The sequence below is a fragment of the Kwoniella shivajii genome, chromosome 1 (genome assembly GCF_035658355.1).
Source record: "Kwoniella shivajii chromosome 1, complete sequence".
NCBI lineage: Eukaryota > Fungi > Basidiomycota > Tremellomycetes > Tremellales > Cryptococcaceae > Kwoniella > Kwoniella shivajii.
In genome coordinates, this window is record NC_085908.1 from 1,031,912 (window position 1) to 1,053,933 (window position 22,022).

The 22,022-nt window shown below is 44.1% G+C and overlaps 5 protein-coding genes across 5 annotated transcripts; 4 read left to right on the forward strand and 1 right to left on the reverse strand.

Annotated features, from left to right (window-relative positions):
* Nucleotides 1-2,998: 2,998 nt before the first annotated feature.
* Nucleotides 2,999-5,144, forward strand: IL334_000389 (uncharacterized protein; the record flags this gene model as incomplete). The annotated part of the gene is made up of 4 exons (XM_062932173.1): nt 2,999-3,259; nt 3,368-3,742; nt 3,796-3,998; nt 4,061-5,144. 4 exons carry the CDS (start codon nt 2,999-3,001, stop codon nt 5,142-5,144), a joined length of 1,923 nt encoding a protein of 640 aa, XP_062788224.1.
* An 850-nt stretch (nt 5,145-5,994) lies between these two features.
* IL334_000390 (uncharacterized protein) lies at nt 5,995-7,273 on the forward strand (the record flags this gene model as incomplete). The annotated part of the gene is made up of 4 exons (XM_062932174.1): nt 5,995-6,052; nt 6,132-6,379; nt 6,532-6,673; nt 6,882-7,273. The coding sequence occupies 4 exons, from the start codon at nt 5,995-5,997 to the stop codon at nt 7,271-7,273; spliced, it is 840 nt and encodes a 279-aa protein (XP_062788225.1).
* A 1,251-nt stretch (nt 7,274-8,524) lies between these two features.
* IL334_000391 (uncharacterized protein) lies at nt 8,525-9,056 on the reverse strand (the record flags this gene model as incomplete). The annotated part of the gene is made up of 2 exons (XM_062932175.1): nt 8,525-8,665; nt 8,793-9,056. 2 exons carry the CDS (start codon nt 9,054-9,056, stop codon nt 8,525-8,527), a joined length of 405 nt encoding a protein of 134 aa, XP_062788226.1.
* A 1,495-nt stretch (nt 9,057-10,551) lies between these two features.
* IL334_000392 (uncharacterized protein) lies at nt 10,552-12,126 on the forward strand (the record flags this gene model as incomplete). Its single annotated transcript, XM_062932176.1, has 7 exons — nt 10,552-10,607; nt 10,679-10,695; nt 10,762-10,793; nt 11,263-11,474; nt 11,602-11,703; nt 11,758-11,919; nt 12,006-12,126. The coding sequence occupies 7 exons, from the start codon at nt 10,552-10,554 to the stop codon at nt 12,124-12,126; spliced, it is 702 nt and encodes a 233-aa protein (XP_062788227.1).
* Nucleotides 12,127-14,449: 2,323 nt separating this feature from the next.
* IL334_000393 (uncharacterized protein) lies at nt 14,450-20,688 on the forward strand (the record flags this gene model as incomplete). Its single annotated transcript, XM_062932177.1, has 9 exons — nt 14,450-16,402; nt 16,458-17,757; nt 17,811-18,019; nt 18,069-18,196; nt 18,245-18,304; nt 18,358-20,151; nt 20,210-20,403; nt 20,464-20,568; nt 20,639-20,688. 9 exons carry the CDS (start codon nt 14,450-14,452, stop codon nt 20,686-20,688), a joined length of 5,793 nt encoding a protein of 1,930 aa, XP_062788228.1.
* Nucleotides 20,689-22,022: the final 1,334 nt, after the last annotated feature.

Sequence of the window (22,022 nt, forward strand, 5' to 3'; positions counted from 1 at the left end):
ATTTAACCCTGGATGTTCGATATCGTGATGCGTCCATTTGTTATTTTTCCCCTGGATTATATCTTGTGCTTGTCCCTCTATCTTCGCAACGTTCCTCCCAACTCTCATCCTGTCATTTTTCTCTAAGGAATATCCCGAGGCCAATTCTCCTTCGGATCCTTTTTACCTTGGAGGTATTCTCCCTGACGGCTCGTTCTTGATGCCCGTATTTGATGAGCTCGGATCTTTTTTCATGCTGGGCTTTGTCACCTCACAACCACCATCACCATCACCAACACCATCAAAGTATCAGTGAGCAGGACGAAGATGTTGCTCTGCACTAAACACGCACACCTCATTCATGTCATGGCCCGTTCCGGTACTAGTCTGTTTCTTATCCTGTTTTGATTGTTGTCATGCGTGTTCGTGCCGACAGGGAGGACAAGACTTTTCAAGCTCAGATCACCTTGTCACCCTTTTTTACAAACTTCTTGATGTCACTACCATCACTCTGGTCGTGCATCATGTCTCCTTTACCTTTCACCAAATCAATCTATCCCATGATTCCTTTTCAAAACTTCTCTCATCCTTTTGATTTATTCATCCGCTGTTCGAAGATTCATCGTTTCCTATACGTCAATCTCTTTTCAATAGATCGTCGTGTCCTAATATATCAACTCTGTGACTATCGCCATTGCCAGATTCTCCGTCGCGATAGATGTCGACAAAAATTTACCTTTGCCTTGTTCCTCGTACATAGTCATCTTCTTTCTTGCGCCCGTACCATACGTTCTATAGGTGATAAATTGCTAATACTGTTCGTTCGGCTTTCCTCTCAGATAAATTCGTCCGATTCCTCACCACCATCGAATAATCCCATCTTACTTTAACCTCCCACATTTTCCGACACTACAGCCGTATTTTCTAATTACGGCATATTGCATCCCACAGAAGGTGACAAACCAGTGCTTCGTAATTGCATTCATCATATTCCAACTCCAGAACACGCTGGAATCGATCTATTTCACGGATCAACATTGTCTTCGGGATATCACTCGGTGTACATAATCTCAGTTATCGGTGACTTCCAAAACAGGAGAAAAAATCCTTTCTCGCGATTGCGTTACCCCGAACCTGGTGAGTTTTTCCTCACCCATCCTGACATTCCGCAATCCACCTTGAATCCCGAAAGCAAAGGTTTTTTATATTGAGAAAGCCTGGAATTGTGTTATTTGATACAAGCAGGTAATAGACGGCTGATCAAATTTCATAGATCGACCAAGTTAACATAATAACCTTCGCTTGCGGAATATCTTTTCCTCCTCGTGCACATTTCGGCAAAACCGACCTTGAACACTCTCTCCGTCGATCTTGGACCACATCGGGTTCAACTTTTTCAACCAGACAACCCCGACTGCGAAACCGACGGATCCGTCAGTGAAGTCTCGTAATTCACAATTCATCCCCAACATTATTTGATCGTATCGCTCAACAACAAGATCGTCGCAGTCCACAGTTTTTTGTTTTAATCCCGACAATCAAGTATCCATCTAACGAAGAGCGATTGATCTGTATCCCAAGGGTGAGTAAAGTGTGGCTCAGTTTTTTTTTCCGTCTTTCTCTTGCTTTCGTAATCTGAGATCGATAATCATCGTCAAGAAAAATTTGGATTTTTTTGAATCATCTTGTTTTGACCCCTCGGTGCTCTATCCCATTCTTTCAATTTCTGCTTTGTTTTCTTCTCCTTCTCTTGGCAGCGATCCGTCCGGTCTGCTTCTCCAACCCATCTTTACCCAATTTCCCATTCCCATCAATTTATCTCTGCCAATCGAACAGGGAATGGTAGGGTAAATAGTTCAAAAATGGGAGGCGAAACTCAAAATCTTATACGTAGCTTAACTCCGGTCGACCCTTTTTTACATCCATTATACCGTAAAACTCCGTCTTTTTTATCCCCATCTCTCTGTTTTTGCGTTGTTGCCGGGGACATTGATATAACGATACCTGTACGTTATTCAATGTCCTAACTCACTTTGGTGAGGGAGCAGTCGTCATTACTAGAACTCCTCTTAACACCGCTCCTTCTTTCCTATACAGGAACCCCCTCGTGCTTTGTGTTAAAACTTTTCACGGAGGGTAGACCTTTTCATTTTGTGTCGCAGGTGTATCCACCCCATCCTTACTTTGCCCAAAATCGCATCTCCATCTGAATTATATGAGGAGGCGGGGGTGATTTTTCAGAGTTCGAGGCTATTACCTCATTCTTTCCCATCTTTTTCCCATCTGTTCATATTGTCTCTCGCACTTCCCTATATCGTCGCTACGTCAATTACCCGACCAGATTGACAATCGACATTTGCGGAGCCGGACGGAGCAATACTTCGTCTTTCTTTCTCTCTGCGTTCATCCGCCCTTTATGCCATTTAACATACACCCTTATATTTACGCTTGATTATCCTTTCTGAAAGTTCGGAATTAATTAATCCCAACTACCGAGAAGATCGTCAATTCTATTGTTATCGAATTGTTTAATCATTTTTCTCTTTCGGGATCAGCTCTTCATCTCTGTAATCTTAGTTGTTTCGGTAAAGTTTTTCCATTCATAGTACTACAACACGTTAGAGGACTGGAAAAACCATTGGGTTTGGGTTTTTCTTTCCGTTTTATGCTTGAGATATAAGATATAAAGTTTTGCTTGACATCGTTCTTGTCCATTTCCCCACCTAATACGTTTTTGTCTTTATCTTTTGTGTGATTTGTTCGTTGCTCTTTGATCATATATACACTCTCAACATCGACTCGTATACCCAACCGTCGATACATCATAGCTGATCCACTACTCTCGCTGCTTCATCTGTTCAGGCCATCGACAAACGCCTACCGATCCCTTATAATCACCTGATAAACGGCATTCTTTTACCCTTCAACCGATCAAACTTGTTCCCTATTTACTTCCGAACTTCCACAACCAACTCAATCCTTATATCTCCCACTCAAAGGAATCTCATTCATGATCAATATGGCGGCCCCATCCCCACCGTCAACTCCCAACCTCGACCCCCCTTTCCGAGGATACATAGAATCCACCTTCGATGCTTTGCTTGTGTTCGAAGCCGCTAGAAGGGGAATGATACCCCGAGTCACTCGGAGGCTCATCGAAAGGGAAAGGGGAATGGTACAATCCGGCGCTGTGTTCGTTTTCGACGAGCATGAGAGTGGAATTAAGAGATGGACAGATGGGTTGGTATGGAGCCCTAGTAGAATATTGGGTAATTTCTTGGTACGTTATCCATTCGAATACAATTTATTGTCTATCTGCCCACCATTGCGTCTTGAAGCAATCATTTGTATCACTACATAGTCAACGCTAACTTCTCTTCTTCCTCAGATATACCGAGAGGTGGATAAACAAGCCGGGGAAGGAACTCCCACCAAACCCTCTTCTACTTCACCACCCTCCGACTCACCTGGCGCCAGTGGCAGTACTCCTCTTGCTAGACCGAACACTTCCACCGCAGGCATGACTTCTCAAGGCTACGATTCGCCCTCTGGTATTGGTCGTGTACAACCTAGCGTGATGGATGCTCCATCATCATCGGCTCAAGGCTACGCTCAACCTCCTCCTCCTCTTGGTCAAGGTGCTTTACTTAGATCTAGAAGTGCAAGTGAAGGCGGAGGAGGATTGGACAGAAACAAGGAGAGGCAATTAGTAGGAAGTCTGACCAACAGCTACAAATTCAGGTCAAATGGTTTGGTGAAGAAAGTAAGTGTATCTGTCAGTCATCACAAATTCGTTTATACTGATTTACTTGGTAGACTATGTCCGTTTCTGTCAACGGATTTGCTCAACATATGGTTTCGTATTACACTGTTCAAGATGTGATGACTGGCAAACTCCGATCTCCTTCGCAGATCCCAGAATTGAGTTCTCTTGAAATTAGTCAAGAATATTTGAGCAAGCAAAACTTTCGCTTCCCACCAGCTTGCGACATACTACCCGATGGAACCTATGTATATCGGTAAGTCATGTTCGACTTAGCTCAGCTCTTTCTTGTAAGCTAATATCTTGATCCTATCGTAGAAGCGAAGGTGAAGTACCGGAGTCACCAACATCTCCATCTAGTCAATATGCCTTTCAGTCCTTTCCTCCCTCCTCATCTCGACCAAACACAGATTACTACGAAACCATGTATCCCCAAATGACATCTCACGCTCCTCGAACTGGTTCACCACGAAATCGATCGGTGACTGTGCCTATGCAAATCCCTCTCCCAGCCCATACCCAATCAATGAGCGGATCTTACGCTGGACCAAGCAGTCACGGATCAACGTCATATTACGATTCACCTACAGTAGGATCGATGCATTATGCACCATCTATCGCCAGACAAAATTCAAATAGCTCAATTCAATCTTCTGCATCTGGGGCTATCCGACCTGGAAGCTCCAGTAGACGATTCGACCCCTATGGATCTGGACCTGGGTCAGCTACAAGTCCAAGACTATCAGGTGGAATGCAATTCGCCTCGCATAATCCTCATCGACGTCAATCTCAACCCATTCCGCCTGAGAATCTCTACTCGCAACCCGGCGGTACCTCGTATGATATCAAGCCCGATCTATACAACTACAACCCACCATCAACAGCGCCCAGCAGTTTCTCCTCGTTCTATCCTGATGGGCAAGGGCCAGGTCCTTCTCACCATCATCATCAACAACAACAACAACAACAACAACATGCCCATATACAATCTCCAATAACGTCACCTACTGCACCTACTTTTGCAGCGACACCTACACATGGATACGCGGCTTGGCAACCGGTTCCCGTTCCCAACACACAAGGCGTACCTTCCAATTCGACTTCACGGTTACTGCCTACCGCAGGAAGAACAGACTTTGTTAACAATCCTCCTTCATCCTCTGGCTCCGGTTCGACCACAGCCAGTACCGGTAGACCAAATACGTCTATGAATGGATCGTCCGCGCCTATCAGTCATGACGCATGGAACAACGTGAATGAATCGACTGCAACAGGTGGTGTGTGGGATAGTATCAGTCAAACCAACAATAACGGTCAAAATCAGAATGCAACCCAGAATCAGAATTACATTCATACCCAACATGACGACTGGACGAGATCCAACACTGGAACAATTTCTTAGATCCGTTTTTAGTATTGTGAAGAAAGTTTGGTACGACTCAAAGGGGCAAGACCGTTTTTGGGATATTCCTTTGGCGCTGAATCGAAATCGAAATGATATAAAAAGAAAAGAAAAACGGGTTAATGTCGTTGTTTGTCGTTTCTTGTTGTTCTATTGTGCGAGTGGATCGTGTTATCATCAATCAATCTTTCTGCATCATTCAATACCCTCGCTCATACATCACTTTGCTTTGCGACCCGTACTTTTGATACGAGACATTCAGAAACCAATAAATACTAAACTCAATAATGATTCAAAAATGTTCTCTATAATTCATTCTAATTCCTCATTTCATCCGTGTCTATACATTTTCATACATGTCGTTCTGTGTAGCTTGTTATACAATTAAAAAAACTCATTTGCTTGTTCGTCTTTTCTCTACTTTCATTTCTTACCATTCCACACCAAGAAGACCCCTCTTTCTACATACATTTATTGTGAATATTAAATATCAATTGAAAGTGAACGACTGGAATGAGATGATATTGTCTCATAATTGTTCATCTCTTTGCACAGTCACATTCAGTTGCCCGCATCTGAAAGCAGCGCTGTGCAGTCCGTTGATACCCATTGGAAAAACTGTTCCCAAGAGGATTCTGTTTCTCTGTTCAGTCCGGTTATTAAAAAACACCCTGCACATCATCCGAAATAAAATGACTTGGAACGTGATATATACATCCTTTGTTCTTCCTGTTCTTTCTATAGCTTCATCACCTCTGAACTATTCATGACGGATGCGTCCTCACTCCCATACCAATAGCTGGAGATATCACTTATATGCTGACCAGTTCATTAGAAGCCACAGTCAGTAATGATGAAATATTCGTTTAAGACTTTGGTCTTTCTTCTTGCTCTATGCGTCATCAGAGGTACGTACATATATCACTTCCCCATGACATCTCTTATTAGAAAATCTGAATGAGACCGCCAATATGACTGGTGCTGTAGGTATAGCTCAATCCTCCTCATCAACCGATTCGATACTCACCATTCAAACTTCACCTCCTGAACCTACCTCGTCATCGACTTCTGTTTCTTCATCTTCTTCTTTGACATCTTCTTTGACTGCGAATTCAGGTTCAAGTTCAAGTAACGGAACGACCTCATCTTCACAACCTACTTCAACATCAAGTACCAGTTCTGGTATTCTCCAAAACTGTCAAGATGATTGTCAGGATATATCCAGCGCTTTAGCTGTGAGTGATATTGTGGAAACATGCCCGTGTCATCTCGTCAGCTCTAAATTGTAAATCCTATGGTGAACACTCATTTCTAGAAACTTATATCAATGACCACCGATCACCCTGTGCCGTCAAGTTACGCAGCTGATGCGTGCCATCGTTAACAGTCATGCGGAGCAGGTGACGCTCTGAACGCTACTTGCCTTTGTACACCCATAATAGAAGCAAATTACGTTTCATGTCTTCAATGTGGATTAATGCTAACACCGACTGAAAGTGAAAGACAAGTTTACCAAGCTATCCTGGATTGTAAGTCCTATTATGACCTTGCCTTATTTCCATGTATGATCACTCCTTATTCTTGTCCTCCCAATGCTCTTCTCTCAAGCACCTACCTCGAAACTTACCATATCATCTCCTTGATTCCTCCCAAAACCTTCGAGATATGTCCATCTCTGTCCACTGAACGAGCGAAAGTCGAACATAAGCTGACATTCCAATAATCGACTCATTCTAGCATATATCAATCAATGTGCAACTGCACCTTCCTTCCCAGTCTCTTTGCCAAATATTACGATAACACTCCCATCATCCTCCATATCAGGCTCAAATTCAGCATCAATATCCCTTTCCTCGGCTAGTTCAGGTGTTTCATCAGTATCAATAACCTCCACAAGTGCTTCTTCTATTTCAGCTTCTTCTTCCGTACAGATCTCTTATCCGTCCTCGATAATCTCTCACACAGTCATAACCTCAACCATAACAACTTCACCTTCAAGTTCAACTAGACCGAGTGCAACAGGCGGAAACTCAGGTGGAGCAAGAAGGACGGGTGGTGGTGGTGGTAATATGATGACTATGGGACTAGCAGGTGTAGTAGGTGCTGTTATAGCTGCTGCTGTAATTTAGAATCGACCCTCATCAAACGTTATAAAATGATATCGATTCCCGTGTACAAATTAGTATAAATGGACATTTCAACTATATTTGAATATTATAGTCCACAGCAATGCATGCTTCAAGTAATTTAGACAATTCTACTGGAAACATGATCACGCTAGACAACGCTCAACGAGATAGCGTACTGTCCTGTTCTACGTTTTGCAAGACTCGTTAGTGTACCTTACTGAATTTCGCTTAGACATGGATTGATGTGTTAAGCGGTTAGTCTAGGTATGATTAAGTATAAATTTGCGAAGGGATCTTCTGATGCAAAGGTGTCCTGGGATTCAATGACAACTCCTTCCAGCGACTTCTGCCATGAGATGAGGCTGACGATGGCTTGAATGATGTCATTGGTGAACATTATTGGAGCTACGAAGAGAGGAGGAGGGTTTCAACAAGCCGATGACTCCAGTTCACCTCCGACCTGATAGCATGATAGTCCCCGATTACTCTGGATCTGTATAAAGATTCGTTTGTGGAAGTGGTCACCGATTATGGTAAATCAAGATTTCATCTCAGATGCGACGGTGACGATGGTAGCCGAGTGACTTTTGGAACTTGCGATATGGAAGATGGTAAAGGTTGGACAAATGGTGGTACTGGTGCAGGTGAAACAGAAAAGGTCTTGAGCACTTTTAAGGATAGCATTTATGCGAAGGCAATGTCCCGCTAGAGAAGAGGAACAAATTCCTTAACTTTCTGGAGTTAGTGTAGGTAATAATACGATCGGTGGAAGTGAAGCAATTGAAGGAGGTAAATCGATGATAGCTAGTGAAGCGTAGTACGTCTCTCCCTATATGTATGATTGTTAAGTTCGATTGCCGAACGAGACTGGAATGAAAGTATGTTAGTGAAATCCTTTTGAGAAGTGGTTATAACATGTAGATACCGTAAGACCGGATTCGACGATGATGTTTGGAAATCAGGCAAGGTAGTAAATTCGAAAACCATGCTAAAGAAGATCAATCTTTGCTTGCATAAATAAACAACCCAACAATGAGTCAATAAGCTGAACAACCATTCTAAGTCATTCAGTATTGTGTGGTTCCACTTGCTTTGCTCGGTCACCAAACATCTGCTAATAGAAGGATGAGCGACATTGAGCAAATTTCACAGGACATGGGGTTCGTTTTTAATCAGTGAAATTCAACGGGTCTCACACACATGTCTCACTGATCAATGATATACTATACATACATGACGTCCTTGGGTTTTCTATTCTTCCCCTTTGACATTGAAGAACACCTTCCACCATGGCCGTTGGATACCTTGTTCAGCGTTTCTCACACCGTTTCTAACTCTGGTATAGTAATGAGGATCGTTTGGAGGTGATACTATAGGTCCTGTCAATGGGTACTGTGGAAAATACATTTGCAGTTCGTCAGCTATGAGTATCTTCTTCATCGTTTATTTTCATACTTGACTCCTCCTAGCTTGCTATACCACGAGATCATATCAAGATAGAGATGGAGTGACGACTCACATTGGATAAAGCCTGACCCGATCTTATTCTACTTATTGAATCTCTCATTTGAGTCAATCTCCTTTGATGTCCAGCGACTTTCAGAGCTTCCATCGAAGATCCATTCGCAGATGCAGTAGGTGCGGACGACAACGCCTTCTCAGCAATGGCTCCTAGTGCATCTGAAAGTTGGACTGCTTCAGCTGAAAGTGGTGATGCGGGTAAAGATCGGATTAAAGGTATTAAAGAGGAAGATGTTATTCGTGTTGCTGTCGAAGATGACATTGCGGCTATCAATCACTTGATGTTTTTATTTATAAGATTTGATAGTAGATTGATGAGAATCGATAGATCTTGTATAATGATTGCGATTAGAAGGATAAGTATAATTCGAGAGACGAAAGATGTGATTGTATACCGAATTCCCAGACATTGACATCGAGATTTTGCATTCATGATCATATTCCTCATAAAATTCCTCCACCGCTCGAGAGAAGTTGAATCTTACGTTATTGACATTTCGTACCAATTTCTCTCATTTCGATCTTCACTCTTTGTAGTCCTTCTTTAACAACAAACAGTTACGGCCAACAGAACACTCATTCTTTCTTAAGCTCAAACAAGTCCCCATCTGACCAAGAGAACAATCATTGAAAACGATACATACAAATTGTTCTCAAGGGATACCCCTACAGTCTCAACAATCTGTCATCATGCCTATCGCCATTGCCGATCTAGTCCAACGCACGATAGTTCTCACTTCTGTAGGATTGACTGTGAGTTATCATTGAAGACCGTCTCTTACATTTCATGATACTAATCAATGAGAATAGATCTACGGTGGTGCACTTATAACACATGGTATAGGATATAGGTCACTAAAAGCTAAAGGAGTCAGTATTTCCTTCTTACCACCTTCAATTGCTCTTGTTTTGCAATGGGAAACATGCTGATATACATATCCTTCCTTGCTTCAGTACTTTGGTGGGCCAGATGAGGTAAATACACATCCTTCTTACATGATCTCGTCGAATGATCTGTCTTGAAAGCTGATTACACGTATATGCGATCTGATATAGGAAATAAAACCACTAGAACCCAATAGTACTTTCCCACCTAATCAACCATCATAGTTTGCAAGCACCGCGCCCAGATGAACAAAACCTCACATAATGACAATTCATGACATGCACTTCTCTGTTTTCCCTCGTCAAAACCCCATTGAATCTACACTGTCTTTCTTTTAACTTAACAAAGCAGAACAAATCCAAGGATCGTGTACACCAGGACGTTCTTTTCATGTCGATAAAATGATTTGGATCTTTGATCCACAGCAACCATGAAAAGCAATTTCACTTCGATCTCCTTTCTCTTCCAAAGGAGTATCAAAACATTGTTCAAGGAGAATTGATCATAATCAAAGGATAAGATGCACAAAAATCATGAACCCCCATCGGTATTGAAGTGTTTCAAGTCATCCGCGTCTAGCATGAGTTCTGGTACGACATGATGGTGTAACGAGGGTCAACTGTACAACGTCTTGTTTTTCACTTTATCCCTTTGACTATTGTTTAGCATCCAGAACTAACCTGCGTACAATCAGTCGATATCACTTTACAAAGAAGCCTTGATGGCGGAATTAAGCTGAACATCTCGTCTTCACGCCATCATAAGCCTTCTCAAGTTTGGTTTCAAGACGATACGATAAGACACGGAATAGGCGTATATCAGGACAAAGGACAAGCAAGGGACGAAGAAACCTCGAGTGGCAAAGCCAAAAATGGCGACCATAGTAGACGACTCGAATTGGAATTTGGTATGGTCAGGGACTTCGTGGTGAGTGAATGTCGAATCTACTCCTGAGATGACCTCGATGGACATGACTGATCATGATGAACACTGAATAGGCGGACGGAACACAGTGGTATGCCCTTCACAGATCTATTGATACTCCTGATGTGACAAAGGCTTATAAGTATGTGATGTGCAGATGACCCATCGACTGGAAGATACTTTAATAGTGTGAGTTTGGACTGGATTTAGGTCAAACTGATTAGTTGCTAATGATATTTGCTTTAGACATTGTGCGTCCTATCATTTGACCTGACTAATCTTCGATGAAATATGATATACCCAGCTGAAAACTTCATTCTCATACAGTCATTCATCAACAAATAACGTGAGTAACGATTCAGTCGGATAACTCATAATATAAGCAACACTGAATGGCTTCGTTGAGTACAGGGAGAATACTGCCTTATAGCGTGGGAAGGCACTGATATATATGTATATGGAGCACGGCGTAAGAAGTGAGTATTCTCGCTACGTGCAGTGTTGCATTTGTGCTGATAGTAGATCTACCTTTCCCCTCCTTTCAGTCATGTAAGCGGATCGCTACTCTGGTTTGAAAATCACTCTAGCGTCTCGATCATCCACCCAATTATCCTAGCCGTTTTCACGTTGTAAGCTAAACCTCAGCGTCATCTAATAGGGGCTTTACGGTGTTACAGTGGATAATGGGAATATTCAATATTTCTCTGGATACTCAGAAGAAGGCCAATTTCAAGCTACTTTATTTGCTACTAGCGGATTGAAAGATGGCTCGCACACTTTGAAGATATCTAATGAGAATGAGAGAAATCAAGATCAATACCCTGATTATATGTGGTTAGATATTGATTCTGTTGCTGTCAGTGGTACATTGTAAGTCTTGTCTAAATCGACACCATTTACCTCGATGATTTCAGGAAACCTCTGCAATGTCCTATTTTATATTTCTTGGTCTAGATGTGGAAAGCGATATTTATGGTTCATGCTGTACATTGTATAGGATAAATGCCGGAAATTCATCGGACTCAACTTCGTCTACGATATCTTCATCATCTTCTCTTCCGGGATCAAGCTCCACCCAATCAGAATCTGCAGAATCATCGTATGTATCGCACCATTTATTGCACTATAGTCGAAAACTGATAGTTGAGCTTAGTGATGTCGTCTCCGGACAATACTCGGCGACCATATCTTCAGTTGCAATCACATCTACAGCCTCAGATACACCGACTGTCACTTCCGTCACTTCTTCTAGATCGTCTTCTCTGACTGACGAATCCACCGCAGTGGGAGGTGAAAGAAATGACACAGATAGAAGGTGAGTTCAGTTTTCCGACAACGTCATTGCAACTCCACATCAGGATTCGATCTGTACTTGATCCGCTGACGAACCCGTTGTGACAGAACGATCACACTCGCTATCTCAATTCCGGTGATTGTCATTTCTTCTTTAGTGATTTTAATTTTTTTAGGATTATGGTATAAAACACGAAGGAAAAGGAAACAAGGCGAATGTAATCGTTAGTCGGCCCATCATCATATACGCGGTATTCGAATCACTCATCTTGTTTCTCCTGTCAATAATTTATTTGGATGAACCGCAAAGTGCTTGGAGATCATAAGTTGTTAGATATGTATTTTGGTTGGCTTTTCATCTTGGAAGTAGAAGCATCAGGATCTTCACCAGGCTCTCGATACCTTTCCTCAATGCGTTTAGTAATCACTCAGTCGATACCCATACTTCTGATCATGTATGATAGCTGAATCTGGACAAGTGAGAGACAACATGCAGTACTACCTAGGAAGAGCTCTTTACATACATACGCTTGACGGTAGTTGTCCCAGAGATGAAATATCCTCCGATGGTTCCCAGGCTGGAGCATGAGCACGAGCAGGCTGATTTGCATATACAGCTGAAGCTCACAATTGGTAGAATAATGCAGTGAGTGGAGGTGATCCTGCCGATCCTGCCGAAATCCAGATCTCTTTTATAACTTATCCCCTTTCAGTCCTGAAGTGAATACAGTTGGGTTCCCTCAAACCTTCAGGATTCAAGATCAATCTTGCCGATTCGTTATTAGGTCAAATCAAACTTGGAAGAGATAGAACATGGGCAGAAATCAAGTATTGGTAGTGCGGGATGGATATTTTTCAGTCTTTGTACAAATAGAAGGATCAGTTTTTCTTTCTGCCCATGTCATGTTGATCATGTTGATTAGGTAGATTAGGTAGATTAAGAAGATACGCGGACGAAACACAAAGATCTCCCTGTATTCTTAGCATGATTCGGAGAAAGTACTGATGGATGACCGATTAGCCTACATTGATTGCTGAACGCCTCCTCCCTCGATTTCCTATCTTTTCTCAGGGATCGATGAGGTATGCGGTATGATTCGCCAATAGACAGAAACTTGTGTGAAATACCCTTCTGTAGTTGGGATTCCAGAGTTCTAGATCTTTGGGTACTTTGAAGGGGCTCAATCCGTTTGGATGATTCATTCGGGACATCCGTTATGGGCCTATATTATAGGAAAGGTCGCACTACCTTTTTTGGCGAGACCCGAGTCAGCCCAGAAAGATTTTGACGCCTATTTTCGTACGTGCACACAGACTGACAAGCACACTATCATGAGTACAGTGATAGGCTTTCGCATCAACGAGATCGCAAAAGGACGACTGTCGAATGGATACCACAAACCCCGGCGTTTTGCCAATCCGTAACTCTTGAGCATAAGCATACTTTTTTTGGTAGGAGTTCGATTGTTCTCTTCTTCAATCACTTCAGGGAATCTTCTAAGTACTTCTTCAATGATAGCATTTCCAGGGTCAAGTATGACCTATAGCATTTCCCATTTTTTTTCCCCTTTGAGCATTCAAATGTCGATTACCAAATTACACAGCCAATCTTACTCTGAATCCAGGGTTTCTGTTTCTTGTAGATGACTGTCACCCATTTCTCACTTTTGACCCACATCAACAGAACAAACCAAGGGGGGTGACAAGCTGGGGGTGATCCCGGACAAATCCTACAAAACAAGACTAAAAAGAAACGTATACGCAAATACAAAAGAAATCGAGAGTGAGAAGGAAAAAAACCCAGTAAAGCTTCTCGTTCCCTGGTTTGCCGCTACCTGCTCATCATTTAATCATACTACTATCATACATCTTTACTCATTTCTGAAAAAAAAAAAAGGATTATACAATCGACATTCACGATATCTCTTTTTCACTATTAGACATTGATTTTGGGTCTTCTTTCTTGTTTGTATTGGGCTCAGCGCGAATCATATACAGCGAGCGCACATTGGACCGACGACATTCAACATCCTTTAGCATATTTCATCCAATCAGGCAGCTAAATCACCAACGCAATTCCTTGCAATAAAAGCAACTTTCATCAGAAACATATGCGATTGGAGAAAGCATTTCATAATTAGCATAATATTTCTGCGCACGGGTCATCGTGCATTGGAACAACCCAATCGACATCAACAAGACGTTCGGAGATCACAAATACAACCTCGATCTCCATCACTACACCTCCACTCGATCGTATCTCAATAGCTACAACGAACGTCTTTCGCTACCAATACAACACAGTCCATCAAGCTTACCTTAGACTAGTTTGTCCTTGGAGGCAGTAGAAGTGTTTGGCTGTCATCAAGTCATAAGCAGAGGCGCGACGATCCTCATCTATCTTCAGTGAGCATTCACAAACTGGTCAAGGTGAGTCGTTCTTTCTTGAAATTTTGCGAGTATACATAGTATGCTAGTAGCGTGTAACCCTCGAATCCTCGACATGCTACACATGCTAAAAATAACTAACCATTTCATTTAGCCTAGTAATCATGTCTTCACCATCAAAGTCGAACGTCAATCCACCAGAAGGACAGTCCGTCCCCCTTATTAATCCACCCACTCGTCCAACACCTGGTACTACGCCTCAGAACTCATCCGGGCAGCTTCCCTCTCTGAACCGATCTACTCGCCCTCAATCGGTGAGTATGCCTGCCCGGCCTGTTTATTCCGAAAATCACTTCAGAAATTTTCAATCTTCAAAGCCTGTTTCCCCTTCTCAGCAACATTACAGCAATCGATCAGTGACTACCCCGACTTCAGAGGCTCATGGGCCCACTTCATCTGGTTCACCATCGCTTCACAATGGGGGACCTCTCAGTCCTTCATCGACGTACGGCGGCACCAGCTTTGTATTTCCTATGCGATCGGTCTTTCAAGGATTGAACTCTTCTGAACAACTATATGGGGAAGTAGGTGGTGCATCATTGAATCGAATCCAATCACGATCGAGTGAATCGAGACAGAGTCATTCGAGGCAAGATTCCAGACGGTTCTCGCAGGATTCCGTTGACTACGAAGATGATTCCGACGCAGGTATCAATACGATTGCTCAAATGTTACAACAGCAGGATCAAGGTCACAAGCACACAGCACGCGAGAATGGGAAGGGATCGGCAACCTTCAGCGGAAAAGCGGGAGAGCGTACAGCTTCAGGTAAAAACCAAGCCTCTACACCAACCAGTAGCTTCGGCGCTACGTATAATTTTCCCGATCTATCCACTCCTCACTCTGAAAGATCCAATGCCGTCAGCAGAAGGCAAAGTGCAGAGGATAAGGAAGAAACCAACGTGGAAAGACCTCATTTAGCTACGGACAATAGCTCAGGTACAGTCAAACGTGCCAATGGAAGTTTCAAAAACATTGAAAACCCATCAGCCGAAGCATCAGGAAGCGGTTTACCACAAAAAGATAAAGCTCCAGTTGGCCAACCGCAGGAAGCACCGACTTCGATCAATTTCCGCGACTATCCGGCAGAGCAAGGTAATGCAGGAGAAACCACCAATTTCTCTTCAGCTGGCAAAGGCGAATCCTCACGAAGACCACGTCGATCGTCTGCTGCACCAAATCAGGACGGACCGGCACTGATACAACCCGAACCTCGTCCAGCAACCGCAGGGGCGGTCGGCGATATTCTTGCTCACAGGGGAACGTCCAATCTCGGCGGTTCAAAAACAAGTCTTGAATTGGATGATAGCGGTGTTAGATCTTTGTTAAACGATTTTAGTGGTATCGTGCGGCTAGGGGAGGCTGGGTCATTGGGCTCCACGGGTGGTACGCGGGCCGATTTAGATGGTACTGGTGAGGGATCTGGTACCGGGACGAAGAGCAGCAGAGCAAAAGTGGGGGATGGATCAGCTTCTGCCGATGGAGGACCCGGTGGTCGAACAACAGCTGTTAGATTAGCTCAACAACAACGTCAGCAACGTGGAAGTGCCCGTGACACTGTTAGAGATTTCGTCAATCAGCAAGCTCACACTGTCAATATGCCAGACCCGAACGCACCCATACCTTCGCCTTCACCACACGATGACGGAAAAGGGTCTCCCAAGCTGGGCATTGAAACGCTTGGCCCGGGCGATGGATTGGGTATCTCCACTAAACCAACGCCAGCCGAGGCGATACAGTGGGAAGAAGACAAGGACGAAGCTGCGAAGGCCAGTGCCCCCGCTTCTAGCAAGCAGGCTACAGCCTCAGGTGACGAAAAAGAAGACTTGGATGCCGTCACCAGCGACGCCGGCTCAGAACCCCCCATCGTCACTTTCCGCTTCGAGCATGTATCCACCAATGACGGTCATCACGTTGTCGTGGGTAGGGAAGGAAAATTACGGAATTGCGAGGACGAGCCTATCACCACTCCTGGAGCTGTACAAGGCTTTGGTGTGTTGCTTGTTCTGGAGGAAGACTATGACACTGGTGTTTTGACCGTGCGACAAGTTTCAGAGGTACGTTCCTTTTTCACCGTATTGGTCATTTTTAGCTTACGAGTTTCCTCATCAGAATGCCACCGAATTACTTGGGCTGTCACCGAATTATCTGTTCAAACTAGATTGCTTCACCCGTATATTAACGCTAGATCAGGAAGACATCCTTCGAGATAACTTGGAATATTTACCGGTCGCAGAAGGAGGCAAGGGCAGTGTGGAGGAAGAAGGCCCTTCAGTATTTCTTCTATCTGGTTACGGAGAACCCGGCAGTGACGACTCAGAAGAAGAAGAAGGATCCGCACTTTCAGGCAGTGCTACTGGGAACGGACGAAGGAGGGAGTGGACTTGCTGGGTGGCCGCTCATCGACCTAAAGTCAAAGCGTCAGATAAGGTGGGAGAAGACGGTACACGCGGCGCAGAACCGGATCTCATCATCCTTGAATTTGAACTGGAGCGAGACGACTATAATCCACTTATACAACCATTTGAACCACCTGCGTTTTCTTCGACTGGAGGTTCGGAAACGCCAGAGTCAGGTAGCATTGCTGATCCGAGCGCGGGTGCTGGCGATGGGGGCAGTACTGATACTGCTTCTGGTGGAGGATCTGGTGGAACATCAGTTACTGCAGGTTCAAGGCCGAAGATTAGCCAACAGCGAGGCTCAGATACGTCCACGGTCATGACCGCGGGACATTCTTCAATCACGCCAAACACCTCCCAGGCCGCTAGTGGAAGTCATCCCTCCTCGATGTTGCCACCCGGGTGCAAACCCATGGGATTAGCTGGTCTGGACGTGGAGGTAGCAATCGAGAGAATCATTGAGAGCACAACAAATCATGCTAAACCGCTTCGAGCACTAGAGCGTATGCGAAGGACAGGTCAACATGGTGAAGGCTCAAATGATTCTGGATCTAGAGGACGAGGAGGCAGAGGCGCTCGACGTCCAAGACGTGCTCCTCCACCTGGCACAACGGGTACAATGGATGTTTTCGCCGTTCTGGGACAGATCAACGATCAACTCGGCTCAGCTCCGGATCTCGAAGCTTTCCTGAAGATCACTGTCGGAGTCATACAAGATTTGTGTCGATTTCACAGAGTTCTGATCTACCAATTCGATGAGTCCATGAATGGTCAAGTAGTCTCAGAATTGGTCGAGTGGGGTAAAACCACCGATTTGTATAAAGGCTTAATGTTCCCCGCTGCAGATATTCCTGCTCAGGCGAGAGAGTTATATAAGATCAACAAGGTGCGGATGCTATACGATCGAAGTCAAACGACAGCAAGAATGGTACTTCGAAGTAAAGAGGATTTAGAGACCCCGCTGGATATGACACATTGCTATCTTAGAGCTATGAGTCCGATCCATGTCAAATGTGAGTAGGCGAATACCGGGACGCAGAATACAAGCTGATCCTATTTCGAGCAGATCTCGCCAACATGAACGTTAGATCGTCCATGTCTGTCTCCATCATGGCATTTGGACAATTGTGGGGTCTGATAGCTTGTCACTCGTATGGCTACCACGGCATGAGAGTATCGTTCCCAGTCAGACAGATGATGAGAATACTATCAGACTCGATTTCAAGGAATATTGAGAGATTATCTTACGCTCAACGATTACACACAAGAAAACTCGTGGGTCGAATCTATCTGAAGGGGATCAGCAGCTGACTAGTTCCATCAGATTTCGACTATCCCAACACAATCTCATCCTACTGGATATATCGTATCCAACGCTGATGACTTGTTGCAAATCTTCGACGCCGAGTCTGGTCTGTTAGTCATTGGTGACGGGTGTAAACTCCTCGGACAGTGAGTTACTGAGCTCATGCGTACAGAGCAGAGCTGACATTCGTATAGGAACGATCAAGGACAAGCTATGCTTGCGATTGCTGAGTATCTTCGAGTAATGCGTTTCGAGTAAGTCTATTCCTGACTGCATGTTTGGGTGAGATACTGAGACGCTCTTGTAGCAATCTGAAAGCTTCAAATCACATACAACGAGACTTCCCAGACTTGGTCCTGCCTCGAGCTCATGATACGATCGCGGGTCTGCTGTACGTTCCGCTCACAGCAAAAGCTGGTCAAGACTTTATCGTGTTCCTTCGTAAAGGTCAAGTCAGGGAAGTGCAATGGGCCGGTAAGCCGTACAAAGACAATCAGACGGGAGATGCTGCAAGTCTTGAGCCGAGAAAATCCTTCAAGACTTGGTCGGAAATTGTCACAGGTCGTAGTAGAGCTTGGACGGACGATCAGCTGGAATCGGCTGGCGTTCTCGCGCTCATCTACGGTAAATTCATTCAAGTTTGGCGGGAAAAACAGTCAGCCATGGCATCGAACCAGCTTACTGCCATTCTGTTGTCCAATACGAGTCACGCAGTTCGAACTCCTCTTAGTCAAATCATCAACACCCTCGAACTGGCCCTTTCAGGCAATATCGATTCGGATGTACGAAATATGTTGGAGAATAGTCATCAAGCTTCTAGGGCATTGTTGTTCCACGTACACGATTTACTTGACCTAACGCGTATCGAGACTGGGAATGAAACCGCCTTTAACGATCCGTTCGATATCCGTCAATCCATTTCAGATGCCATCCGTGTGTATCAAACGGAATCATCTCGACGAGGTCTTGACTTCCGAGTCATCATGTCAGACCACCTTCCACAACACGTTATTGGTGATTCCAGAAAGATCAAGACAGTTATCTCCAACCTCGTTGCCAATTCCGTCAAGTATACTGAAAAAGGCTTCATTGAGGTTTATTGTGGTCTACAACAGCCAAACTCTTCTGATGGCGGGCGGTCTCAAGATATCGTGAGAAGCGGACATCTTCCAATCGAGATCGTAATCAGTGACTCTGGCTGCGGTATCCCAACAGACAAGCTGGAAGCCATGTTTGTCACTCTTGAAGGTGCGGACGAATTGCGGAACTCGACAGCGACTGGTCTTGGGCTTGGTCTGGCTGTGGTCGCTCGTATCGTGGAACAACTTGATGGTCAGCTTCGAGCTGAATCAGAGGTCGGAGTTGGTAGTCGATTCTTCTTCACTTTGCCCATGTTGGCTCACAATGGTCGCGCTTCATCTTTGTCATCCAAAAATGGCGGTCAACTGCGAAGTCGAGGTGGCAGTTCTGGTTCTGGTTCCGTGGTATCCCTTCGATCTGGAATGTCAGAAATTGATTCATTCGTGAACGATTTCGGTAATAGTCACATGTCTGGTCCCGTTGCGGCGGACGATGAAAGACTACTTGATGCAGAACATCGAATGTCGAGACCCGGTACTTTCCCTGTGACTGACTCTTCCTGGCCTGTGAGACCTAGTCGTATGGACGGTGACACAGATCAGCAGTCGACAAGTGACCATGCCCCTTCTAGGACAGGTTTATCACCTGATATGCATCATCCACCGAAATTCGATCCGAAATCGGTATCCTATCGACTCACATCGAAGAATTCTGCTGAAGGGTTGAACCTGCTTAAGCCCGCGAGACAAAGCTCAAACTCTACACGTTCATCTGCTTCGCCACTTGTCGAGAAGAGAGCTTCGCCACCACCAATGAAGGAACCCCAACGGAATAAGAAGACACCCGATGGCAAGTCCAAACTTCGAGTAATGGTCGTCGAAGACGATATGATCAACTCTCAGATTTTGCAAAAAAGGCTTCGAATGGACAAACATACTGTCAAAGCAGTTACCAATGGTCAAGAGGCGGTTACTGCTCTTGAGGCTGATTGGGATTTTGATGCTGTTCTGATGGATATACAGTAAGTTTTCTCCCGGATATCAACAGCGAGTAGTGCTGATGCGTGACATTTTTCTTAGAATGCCCATTATGGATGGAAGACAAGCTGCTAAGGAAATCCGAAAGCTTGAAAGTAAACTTCCAGCCCAACCGCATATTGAACCATTACGCGTCGATGGCCGAATCCCTATCTTTGCTGTCTCGGCGAGTCTGTACGAGAGCGATAGAGGCAATCTAGCTGAAAACTTTGATGGTTGGTTGTTGAAACCTCTCGGTGAGTACAGCACCTATCCAGATCGATCACCCGCAAGCTGACTTGCGGATGTTGTTGTAGATTTCGCTCGTGTCCGAGCCTTGTTTGCTGGATTGGAAGATCCAGCTAAACGTTCTGCAGAAGTTTACGAACAAGGTCAATGGGAAAAAGGTGGCTATCTCAAGGGTGAGTTTGGTTCAACGATTCATATGAACTGCCATGCTCGGGAGTATGCTAACGCAAGACTTTCCATCAGATGCACCTTCTCCTGTACCTTCTCCTATACCTGCTTCACCTCGTGTTTAGGCAAGTACTGCGCAATATTAGGCTCTGTCGATCATATCAAACCTTTTCATCTTATCGGATTTTTTGGTCTCTGTGCATATTTATCGTTTTCTTTTCAGTTACTTCCTACCTTTCACGAACATGATTAATGCTGTAAAACGGATGATATAGTTTGTATCATGTACTTTAGAATTATACATATATTAACCCGCATAGGCTGGGTCTATTAATTCTGGGGTTTGGACGATCATGTATGCATGCCTACCCCCATCATATCATGGTTCACGTCGTGGTGTACCTTGTTCTTCGACAAGAATGCACGCAAATCAGCAGGAATGGTCTCCCCTCACTTTCGAGCTAAATCAACAAACTCGTCTTTGCATGTAAACAAAGCCTCACCGGACGAGATGATCCTTCTATGACCGAGTTGAAACTAGCATCGAAGTTTATCACAAATCATTCATATCCTACAAACAATCAAAATAGCTATTTGTGGGAATTCGAGTATATGGTTGATAGGATTTCAGATTAAATTGATGAGGATCCTCGGAATTGATTTTTTTTCCTTTTCATTTGAACTGAAAGAGAGATAGATTAGAAAGAAGAAGTGACTTGGAAGAAGGGTAAAAACGCGAGAATAAGGGAGGAAAGATTAAGCAATTAAACAACTTATTCCAAAAGTGGCGTTTTTCTTCAATAGTCTTTTTCTATTTTAGCCATTTCATATGCGCGGTTCCTTCCCTCCCCCTGTGGAAAGATTTGTTCTCAGGATCCCAAATTCGAACATAATTGGACCTCGAGTATGCCGTTGACTCCGTTAGAACGTTGCTCCCCCTATCAGAAGAAACGCGTTCCTCTCATATGCATCTGGGCAGAACGGAATGAGTTAGTCTCAAAAGTTTAAAATTGATTTTACTTTTCTTGATTTTCCAGTCGAGGTACCTTACGCGTTTTGAACCTTTGTTTCACTTCCACCGTACGAGTAGTCAGTTACAGTCAATTCCTTCTTGCTTTTTCTTCTCATCGTTCCTTTGTTGCTCTTTTCCATTCGATTGGATATCCTGCTGGTTTTCCACTCTGCTGCCTCACTTGTGTTTATCCATTCCTTTATTCCTTTACTCTCTTCCTTCTTCCTTATCAAGCCTTTTCAACAAACTTGTCTCTTTTCTCAGTTTTCAAACTATACAAAGTTACGCTAGTCCGTTACTTTTCATATCCTATATTGACCTCTCAAGTTTGTCTTCACTTTCAGCTGCGCATAAAGTAAAAGATACAGCGACATAACATAGTCCCAAATCGTAGATCGATCATATTTCATTTTCTCACTTGCACACAAAACCCACCTTTTCGCTGGC